Source organism: Sapajus apella, unplaced genomic scaffold, assembly GCF_009761245.1.
Source record: "Sapajus apella isolate SASKATOON/1434 unplaced genomic scaffold, GSC_monkey_1.0 scaffold86, whole genome shotgun sequence".
Lineage (NCBI taxonomy): Eukaryota > Metazoa > Chordata > Mammalia > Primates > Cebidae > Sapajus > Sapajus apella.
In genome coordinates, this window is record NW_022437026.1 from 167,167 (window position 1) to 179,068 (window position 11,902).

Here is an 11,902-nt window from a genome sequence, read left to right on the forward strand (position 1 = left end):
CCAAAACACTTTCTTTATGAACTTGATATTAAGAATGGTTTTCTTTTCAGTTTCTCCATATAAAATGATTTATAGAAAAAGGACAAAAGATCATTTCTATGTCTAAACCAATAAGATTAAAGAAAGGAATAATCAATACTGATAATCCAATTCGACGAGTTAACAACCAATTAGACACGGGGGAGAGAGAATTAGTGAATTGGAAGACTGCACAGAATGAAGCATGAAGAGACAAAGAGATGAAAAATACAAGGCTAGAGGGTAAGAGACATTGAAGCTACAGTCCTAACGTCTAACATACTTCAAGTATTTGGTAAGATTAGAAGAGAGAAAATGGGACAGAAGCCATGTCACAGATCTTTTTCCAAATATGATAAAATAATAGCCATCCATATTTATTTATTTTTATTTTTAATTTTTGTGGGTGCATAGTAGGTGTATATATTTAAGGGGTACCTAAGAAGTGTTGATACAGGCATGTAATATGACATAAGAAGAATGGGACATCCATCTCCTCAGGCACTTATCCTATGAGTTACAGTCAAATTTATCTTTTTAGTAACACACAATTCAATTAACTGTTGTTTGAATTACAAACAATCCAATTTATCCCCTCAATCATTTATCCTTTGAGTTACAAACAATCCAATTACACATTTATTTTAAAATGTAAAATTAAGTTATTATTGACTATAGTCACTCCGTTGTACCATCAATCCTGGACCCTATTCATTTGTTCTATTTTTTGTGTGTGTCTATTAACCATCCCACTTCCTCCATGTCCTTCTCTGACCCCCCACTACCTTTCCCAGTCTCTTGTAACCATCCTTCTACTCTCTAGAAGTTCAATTGTTTTGATTTTCAGATCTCACAAATATATAAGAAGATGTGATACTTATTTTTCTGTGCCTGGCTTATTTCACTTAACATAATGATCTCCAGTTCCATCTATGTTGTTTCAAATCACAGGATCTTATTCTTTTTAGAGCTGAATCTTGAAATACATACAGGTATTGATCGACTTATGACCTATGCAACTTACGATCATTCGACTTTACGACCACAATCGCTAGCCACGACTGCTCGGCATCTGGCAGCGCAAACGTTGCCCAGCTGGGCGTACGACAGTGCGGACTAGCTTCTGGCAGCACTACCATCTCCGTGTGCACCATTTCAACTGTTATCCCAGACTCGGTACAGCAATTTGTGTTTTGTGTGTTGGATATTTTTCATCAAATCCCTCCCAAGATGTCTACCAAGAGGAAGTTGTCTTTGTCTACGCCTCAGCCTGCCAAGAAGGAAAGAAAGGCCATCAATCTTGACAGGAAAATGAAGGTAATTAAGCAGTACGAAGGAGGAAAGAAAATGAATATGATTGCACGTGATACGAAGTTACCACACTCAACTGTGTTGACGATTTTGAAAGATAAAGAAAGAATTTGTAAAGCTGTGAAAGGTTCTGCACCCATGCGATCAACAGTTATAACAAAGCAAGGAAGTGGGCCCATCCACGAAATGGAGAAATTGCTATATATTTGAATGGAAGATCAAATTCAAAAACGGACACCATTTGGTCTTTTTACTGTGCAGATGAAGGCGAGAGGTCTATTTCAGACTCTGAAGGAGCGTGCTGGAGAAGATTATAGTCAAGAATTTGTAGCAAGCACTGGCTGGTTCCAGAGATGCAAGAAAAGGTTCCAAATGCATAGTGTTCTAGTGACTGGAGAAGCAGCGAGTGCTGATGAGGAAGGAGCACGTAAGTTTGTTGATAGTCTGGGTGAATTAATTATAGATGAGGGATATCTGGCAGAACAGATTTTCAATGTTGATGAAACTGGATTATTTTGGAAACGGACGCCAGCACGCACTTATATTCACAAAGAGGCCAAAAGCATGCTGGGATTTAAAGCATTTAAGGATAGGCTAACTCTGCTGCTTGGCGGGAACATCACAGGGTTTAAGCTGAAGCGTTCTTAATTTATCACTCAGACAACATTGAACCCGCGTGCGTTCAAGAATATTAACAAGCACACACTGCCCGTCTACTTTCGTTCTCAACATAAAGCATGGATGACACAAGGATTGTTTGAAGACTGGTTTATGAACTGTTTTAGTCCTCAAGTTCGAAAATATTGTTTGGAGAAAGATATTCCTTTCAAGATTTTATTGCTACTCGATAATGTGCCTGGACACCCACCACATCTAGGCGATCTCCATCCAGATGTAAAATTTGTTTTTCTTCCGCCAAACACAACTCCACTCATCCAGCCTATGGACCAAGGTTTGATTGCCACATTAAAGGCCAACTATCTCTGAATCACCTTCGCTCAAGCAATGTCTTCTGTAGTGCTGACTCAGAACTAACATTGAGAGATTTTTGGAAACACTACAACATTTTGATGTGTATCAAGAATATCGCTACCGCCTGGGAGGCTGTGACGACAAAGTGCATGAATGGCATCTGGAAAAATTGTGTTAAGCGCTATGTTAATGATTTTGACGGATTTGACAGTGAACATGAACTTGAAATGATTCAGGAAAAAATAGTAAAACTCACTAAAGACCTTTCTTTGGAATGTGAAATGGAAGATGTCGAAGAGTTGCTAGACAAAGAATCTGGAGAACTTACAAATGAAGAGCTAATCGAACTGGAAGAAGAAAGAGTGGCAGAAGAAGAAAGAAGAGAACAGAGAAAGAAGAGAAGGAGCCAGAAAGAAAGTTCACCACTAAGGGATTATCAGACAGTTTATCTTTACTGAATAAACGTCTTATACATTTCGAAACAATGGACCCAAACATCGAACGATTTGCAAGGATTGAATGGATGGCACACGATGTGTTTCGTCCGTATCGTGAAATTTACGAAGAAAAAAAGAAACATACAATTCAGACAAATTCACCATGTTTATGAAAAAACCAACTCCGGTAACTCCAACTGCTGCCTCAGATGATGACATCAACGATCCACAGCCAAGCACCAGTGGCCAATAAAATGTTTCATACATGTTTATATATTTTGATATGTTTTGCAATTGGGAAAATGTTTCCTATGATATTTTTTACACCTGTATTTTGTATTTTTGTATCCACCTGTATTTTGTAATTTTGTATGTTTTGCAAATATTAAACCAGTTGTACTGGTAATACAGTGTTTTACTTAAACCTGACGAATGTAAAAATAAGAAACAAAATGGTGTAGAGATGATACAAATGGCATAAAATGAACAAAGAAAATTATGATATATAACAATAATGAAAGAAAATTTTAATAAAATATGACTTAAAGATTTTTATAACATCATTTCACAGTACTGTACATATAGCCTACTCAACTTTCGACCAAATCGTGTTAGACCGGTCTGTCAGAATCAATCGTGGTCATAAGTCGAGCACTAGCTGTATTACATTTTCTTTATCCATTCATCTGTTGATGAACACCCAGGTTGCTTCCAAATCTTAGCTACCATAAGCAGTGCTGCAACAGACATAGGAGTACAGATATCTTTCTGATATACTGATTTCCTTTCTTTTGGGTATATACCCAGCAGTGGCATTGCTGGATCATATGGTAGCTCTATTTTTAGGTTTTTTTGTTTTTGTTTTTGTTTTTGAGGAACCTCCAAACTGTTCTCCATAGTGATTGTACTAATCTACATTCTCACCAACGGGGAAGGATTCCCTTTTCTCCACATCCTCACTAGCATTTGTTATTGCCTGTCTTTTGAATATAAGCCATTTAACTGCGGTGAGATGATATCTCATTCTAGTTTTGATTTGTATTTCTCTCATGATCAATGATCTTGAACAACTTTTCATATGCCTGCTTGCCATTTGTATATCCTATTTTGAGCTATGTCTATTCAAATCATTTACTCTTTTTTATCTGATTAATATATATTTTTTCCTATAGAGTAGATTCAACCCTTTGCATATTCTAGTTGTTAATCCCTTTGTTAGATGGTAGTTTGCAAATCCTTTGTAATATGATAGTTTTCTCCCACTCTATGCGTTGTCTCTTCATTTTGTTGATTGTATCCTTTGCTGTGCAGAAGTTTTTAAACTTGATGTGATCGCAATTGTCCATTTTTGATTTGTTGCCTGTACTTGTGGGTCATTGCTCAAGAAATTTTTGCTGAGATCAATGTCCTGAAGATTTTGCCGTGTTTTCTTATACTAGTCTCATAGTTTGAGGTCTTAGATTTTACGTTTTTAATCTATTTTGATTTGATTTTCATATGTGGTGATAGATAGGAGTCTAGTTTCATTCTTCTGCATAAGAATATCCAGTTTTCTCAGCACTGTTAAGTGAAGAGACTGTCTTTTCCCCAGTGTATATTCTTGGCACTTTGTCAAACCTGAGTTCACTCTAGGTGTGTGGACTTGTTTCTAGGTTCTCTATTTTGTTCTGTTGTTCTGTGTGTCTGTTTTTATGCAGTGCCATGTGGTTTTGGTTACTATAGCTCTGTAGTATAACTTGAAGTCAAGTAATGTGATTTGTCCAGTTTTGCTCTTTTTGCTTAAGATAGCTTTGGTTATTCTGGTTCATCCATATATTTTTATAAGCCATCAAACGTCAGACAAGATAATTAAAAATGAATTGAGATACAAATGCCATGGGTCATCAAAGACCAATAGAAAATCTGAAAAGTAGGTAGAGAAAAAAGATTATGTGAAAAGGAAAAACTGTCCAAATGACAATCAGATTTTCAACAGACAAAATCAAAGCTAGAATTCAATGGAACATAACTTCAGTGTGTTTCAAAGGAATAGCAGAGCTTCATAAACAGAAATTAAAAATAATGTTTTCTAGATAAAAGAAAAAGTACTGAAAATACAAAGTTGAACATTCAGGAAGGTATAAAAATAGCAAAAGTGGTAAATATATACATAATTCTAAATCAATTTTAATGGTATAAAATAATAGTGTCTTCTTGGGTTAATGGTATAATTGATAAGATATATACAAATAGCTATATGTAGACTGGAGGTAAAGGTAAAAAGAGTAAAATTAGTTCAATCATCTTTTGGACTTTTCTGTCTGTGAAGCGAATTCGAAGATCATATTCAAAGACCCTGTAATTCTACTAGTAGTTGGATATCCAAAGGAATTGCATCAAATGATATATGAAAGCATGCTCATAGTAGCATTATTCATGACTGCTCAAAAAGGAAAATCCCCCAAATATACATCAACTAAGGATGGATGAATCACTACAGTAAATCTGTATAATGGAACAATATACAGATAAGTGAAAAGATATAGATCACAGATACATGTGACTATGTGACTAAACTTCAGATAAGATCAGGTACATTCAGAGTGGTATGGCCACAGACTAAGTGACCAAATTTCAGAAACATAGTATTGAGTCCAAGAAGATATGAACAAGAACCTACAGCACTACACCTATGTATGGTTTAAAGTAGGCAAAACCATGTTAAGGAGTTTAGGGTTGCATACCTAGTTGGTAAGGCATAAAGAAAACCAAGGGAATGATCATCGTAAATTATGGGTATTGCTTACCTCAGGAGATGTGAAGAAACATTTAGGGGCTTGAAAAGCAGCATGGGAGTAGCCCTAGGCCCTTTGTAATGTTCCATGTCTTGCCCTATGTGATGATTACATGAATGTTTATGATACATTGCTGTGTTTACCATTGTTATTTTGACTCATTTCTAAGTGTGCATTATACTTTTATTTGAAAATTATTTAGGAGAAGTGCACCATAAAAATTATTGATTACTCTGCTCATTATATACCTAGGAAAAAATTCACCATTTATGTATCTTTATATACAACTCTAAGAGAGTTGAAGTACAAACTTTATTTTAGCTACAACGTGTAGAAACAAGAGGAGATGTTACCTGCAGTACACAGATCTTTCTAAAGGTGTTTTCTACCTTTAATTATCTACCTTGCAGGTCAAAACTTTGTCATTCCTCATCTATTTTTCTTTTGGTTCCTGTATTACTGATACAACAAGGGTGGACATATTTCCCACACTCTTGGTTTAGCAGAGTACCTATATCAATTAGGTTTTTCTGCAACCTCTACAAAACTACATTACATATTGATATCTCACATATCTTTGGATTCAGCTTTCCTAAGCTGGGTTTGGTGGATGGCTCTGGTAATTTGAGATGGGCCAAGCTCTGCATCTTGGAACTAGTTAGACTTTGGCCAATTTAGGCTGGATCAGGCAGAGGCAAACTGACTCCATTATTTTCTCATTCTCCTTCTGGGAACAGTGTAGTAGCCAGGTGATGTTCTCAAAATAAATAGAAAAGAAAAAGAAACTTCAGTGTGGATGCCATCTCAAATCTCTGTGTGAAGTTTACCAATTTTCTGTTAATCAAAGCAAGTTATGTGAGTGCCCTGAGTCCAGGAGCAAGGTAGTCACCCTGTCTGTGGTGATAAAATACTGCAAGATTATATGTCAAAGAATGTGATACTCAGAAATATTTCTAAAAGTGATGAATATTTTAATAAAGTAACAAATATTTAGACATTAAATAGACGAGAGTAACTTTATCAAAGGTCTAAGCATGAGAGATATGTTTGATATATTTTTATGCGTTAAAAACCCTGAGTGGGAAAAAAGGACTAATTTTACCAGGATGATCTCCTGGAAACTCATTTTCCATTTTGTAAATTATTTTGGAAATTTCTTTTTTTCTGGAGGGGTGTGTGTATGTGTGTGTGCCTGTCTGTCTGTCTGTGTATGTTTTATGAGCTTGTTAACAATAACATCATACAAAAGTACTGGTTAGCAGGAATAAGATTTTAAGGTGTATTGACCTTCCCATGGTTCTCAAGAAAACTTTGGATGATTTGGATTAAAAATTTTGGATTTTGTCTATTTAAATCTAGCATAAAATTGGTCATGGTGATGATCCTAGTTATGACTAATCTCCCTTTAAGAATTTAGACATTTACTTTATGAACTATGTAGTAAAATTTCCATAACCAATAGCTAAAGTTGCTGAACACAAATTATGGAGATGTGAAACGAGGAAAACATTATAAAACATTGAAAGAGAATATGTCTTTATTTGCATGCTGGCAAATGAAAATTCAGGCTTCACTTCAACTTCAGTTGAATATTTCCAGTCTCTAACAAGAATAGTCATTGAATGAATGAGTTAAGTTGAGCTGTTTGAACATTAGAATGTTTTCCATAAATACATTTTTTGAGCTCATCAATTAGCATTAACTGGTACTTTCTTGTTTGACACTGGTCACAGTATTTGAAAGTAAAAAGAATGTTACTGCAGATTCAGAAATCAGGTGCATATAAAATTTAAGCTCAGGGTATTAAAGGAATCACAGCCAGTGTTGTTAGGCTTTCATTTTTTCTGTCTTTTTGTCTGTTCAGACATGGTAACTTTTCTACCCATCATTTTTTCCATTCTAGTAGTGCTTACATTTGTTCTTGGAAATTTTGCTAATGGCTTCATAGCATTGGTAAATTCCATTGACTGGGTCAAGAGGCAAAAGATCTCCTTTGCTGACCAAATTCTCACTGCTCTGGTGGTCTCCAGAGTTGGTTTGCTCTGGGTAATATTACTACATTGGTATTCAACTGTGTTTAATCCAGATTTGTTTAGTTTAGAAGCAAGAATTACTGTTTATAATGCCTGGGCAGTAACCAACCATTTCAGCAACTGGCTTGCTACTAGCCTCAGCATATTTTATTTCTTCAAGATTGCCAATTTCTCCAACTTTATTTTTCTTCACCTGAAGAGGAGACTTAAGAGTGTCATTCCAGTGATGCTATTCGGGGCTTTGTTATTTTTGGTTTGTCATCTTGTCATGTTAAACATGGATGAGAGTGTGTGGACAAAAGAATATGAAGGAAATGTGAGTTGGAAGATCAAATTGAGTGATACAACGCATCTGTCTGACATGACTGTAAGCACACTTACAAACTTAATACCCTTTACTCTATCCCTGACATCTTTTCTCCTGTTAATCTGTTCTCTGAGCAAACATCTCAAGAAGATGCAGCTCCATGGCAAAGGATCTACAGATCTCAACATCAGGGTCCACATAAAAGTTTTGCAAACTGTGATCTCCTTCCTCTTGTTATTTGTTATTTATTTTCTGTCCCTAACCACGTCAATTTGGCATCTTAGAAGGACGCTGCAGAATGAACCTGTCCTCATGCTGTGCCAAATTACTGCAATTATATGTCCTTCATGTCATTCATTCATCCTAATTTGGGGAAGCAAGAAGCTAAAACAGACCTTCCTTTTGATTTTGTGTCAGAGTAGGTGCTGAGTAAAAGACCAGAAACTCTCAAATTTCTGGGTTCACAACTGGGACATCGTGTGTCTCCAAGATAAAACAAACTGATAGTGTCTGGAACATTTTATACTTTCTGCTGGCTTTTTTGTAGTGTATATCTTTCAGTAATTTCCAAAAGTAGACCTAGAAAAGTCTTTTACCTAAAGTTAGTCTAAAAAAGTATCTATATATGCATGTGTATGTGTATATGAAACTCTTAAGAGACAGTGACAATAACATAATCTTAATCATTTTTTACAAACTGCCAAATTATAGAAAATATGGTAAGAAATTTTTCAAAATCATGAAGCCATGTGTATTTCACATATACATTTCATATTATCATGTCTTATTTGAAAAATTTATGATCTCCATTTATAATTGTTAAGAACTTACAGCTTAGTTCACAAAATGTTGCACTTTTCCACTGTTATTTGTATCATACATGTGTACCATAGTGTGCTTGAACATCATTATGTGAACATCTAGTTTTTGGGATGGTATGAGAATTCTATTCTAAATCAATAATGAGGTTTTATCTTTGGAGTAGTTTCTATTTCATCATGAATTCTAATTTTATGTTTAGTTTAAAGCAAGTAATTATTGTTAGAAAACTATGCTCACAATAAAATTCAAGGATGAAAAATATATTTGGAATAAATTTTGTATATGTCTATTGTAAACAGTACTGAGGAATATTCAATTTTATACAAATATGTGAACAACTGAGAAAAAAGTCATTTCTGTAATTGGGACAGAAACACATTGATGACCTCAAGTGCTGTCATAAGTGTCCATATACAGTTATAAAGGTCATTTCTTCCAGTTTTTGAGGTGAAGAAAACCTTTTTTGAAGTTGAGATCTGATATCAAATATTTTAGTTTTATTTCTAAACCACCTGAGAGTCCCTGAATTGCCAATTATCTTCAATAACTTCCACATTTAAAATTCTTTGTAAACATCACATAAATGAACTCAAATCTTTATTACTTAAAAATAATCAATGTAAAAATAGTATAGAAATTATTAAAATCATTGAATTAAACCTTCTGCAAATGTTAAAATGACATCTATGAAATCTATGTATCGATGATAGGAAATGACTTAAATATTTGTTTTATTATAATCTAGTTGCAAATAATGCAGTGAGATAAAGTGTGTTGACATATTAAGTGACAGCAAGCTCCATTATAGGAAGAAAATATATAACAGCTTTAAACAAGTAAATTCTACAGACTGTGTTAATTCTTGGGGTTATGAAATTTTAACAGTGTTATCGAAACCTTTAGATAAATCATCTGATTTAGTTATTTACTTATCATACATCTTTCCTGGTACACCGTAAGCACCATAAAAGCAGAGATCATAGAGATCTTGCTTACTGTTGACTCCTAGGACTTAAAAGATAGCACAAAAGATAGATATCCAAAAGTATTTTGATGAACAAATAAATTAGTAAATACATGAATAAATTATATATTTTGGGGTGGTGAACCAAGAGAAATGAAACATCACAAAATCTACATCTGCATGAATTTTCCTATTCTGGTTTCTGGTTGAGATTACAGGATTATCTAAGAAGAAACATTTCTCAGAATAAAAGTGTGGCTATTCCATAATTGTAAGGGAAATATCACTATAATATAGCCTCAATTCAACTACATCAGATGAAAGATATGGATGGAGACAAGGTTGAACATCTAAATCAGATGGCACCTATTACAATACCTTTAAAAAAAGCACATAAAAGATTTTTGGATATTTGCATATATTTTTTCAATTGTGAATGATATGTTTGTATTGTGATATTTCTAGCTGGTTATTATGTAACAAAAATAGCTATTCATTTAAAAAAATTTAGTTATCAATGACCTTACTAAAATGTGATTTTTATATAATATTTTAATATCCTTTCTAAATGAACATTTTAATTGTCATATTATAAATTCACAGAAAAATGAATTAATAATAATTATGCCACTGAATAAATAGCTTTGGGGTCTAGAACACAATGTCTGATATAAAGTGATGACATTTATTTGGAAGGTAAGACCAGGGCAGCAATGGTGGGGACACATGGAAATTGAGGCAAGAGCAGATGTCAAACAATGTGTTGTGATGTATTGTAACAATGTGTTGTGTGTATGTGACTGTGTTGTGGCCATTTCACAATAAGGTGAGAGAGATAGCATGGTGGTCATCAGATGTGTACACTTGGCTTCCACTACACTTCCAGAATGGCTGTGTAAACCATAGCCAGCACGAGTCCATGGACATGAGAGAGGAGGGACAATGTATCTGCTCAGCTGTCTTCTGTTGTCGATTTCCCATTGGCCAGGGTTCACCTGAGGCAGAACTACCATCTCTACTGTTTTGCCTTCCATCATCCAGTCCCTTGGTGGCTGTTATGAAAGTCAGACGTCATCCCACAGTGTGGTGATCCATTCAAGCCCCAATAGGAAGGATGATCTGGATCAGGCAAGGTCCTGGCCAAGAGAGAAGGAGACAGTCCAGTGAATCTGAGGAAGCACATGTTTGTGTCCAATACTGTCTACTCCTTGTACCACTCTGCATTGCTCATGTATTCCAAACATGCCTGGCTTTATGGGCATATGATTTCCACAGTTGCACAGTGTCTTGTGCTTAGAGGCATTCATGCTTAGAGGGGCTTTATGATTGGATTAATCTTCTGGACCTGCTGTTTTGTTTTTTAGACAGAGGGCACTCTTCTGCTGAAGAGGAAATGGTTTTGCATTAATTCCCTAGGGGTTTGCTCTCCCCTCTCCTATGGATTTGTCATAGACTTGCACAGAGTCCTCTAATGCCCACTATGCATGCCTCTAGCAGGTTTGAGTTCTGCTGCATTATCAATGGGCAGAACAGCTTGGGCCAGAGCCTATATCTTCTATAGAACTCTTTTTTGTTCTGGGTTCCACTTGAGACCAGTAGCCTTTGGAAACTCCAATAGTGAATCAGAACAATATCCTGAAATGTGGAATATGTTGACTCCAAAATCCCAATAGGCCCCAAAACACTGTGCCTTTTCTTTTGTGAGAGGAATTATATACCAGACAACATGCCATTTACTTTAAAAAGGATGTTTTGACACAAGGACCAGGAGCATTGGACCTCTAAAAGCACTATGTATTACAAGTCCCTGAATCTGCTGAAGTTTATATATCTCTTTTTCTGGTATTTTACTTTTTTAAATGTTGTACTATTTTACTATGTTTAAGGAACTTACCACTTCCTGCTTATGGGTACCAATTAAAGTAATATTATTAATATATTGAGTTAGGATGATGTTTTGCAAAATGCCAATTAAACTGAAAACAGAAGTGACATAGCCCTGACATAAAACAGTGAAGCAGTGGTTTTGTTCTTACCACACCAAACAAATTGTTTTGATTTTCTCTCACAATGGATCTAGATTAAAAAGCATTCATCAAATCAAAAGCCACATACAAAGTGCCAGAAACCACGTTCTGCTCAGTAAAGATATCACATTCTAGAGAGCATCTTCAAGTGCAATTTAAGTTTCTGCTAATGTGCATTCATTCTATAATCCATCTGGTTTTGGAAGAGGCCAGAAAGGTTGACTGAATAGGAATATA

The 11,902-nt window shown here is 35.1% G+C and overlaps 1 protein-coding gene across 1 annotated transcript; it reads left to right on the forward strand.

Moving 5' to 3' along the window:
• The first annotated feature begins 4,543 nt into the window (after positions 1–4,543).
• On the forward strand, positions 4,544–8,925 carry LOC116534140 (taste receptor type 2 member 45-like). The gene has a single exon (XM_032254311.1). The coding sequence runs from the start codon at positions 7,379–7,381 to the stop codon at positions 8,279–8,281; it is 903 nt and encodes a 300-aa protein (XP_032110202.1). The 5' UTR covers positions 4,544–7,378; the 3' UTR covers positions 8,282–8,925.
• Positions 8,926–11,902: the final 2,977 nt, after the last annotated feature.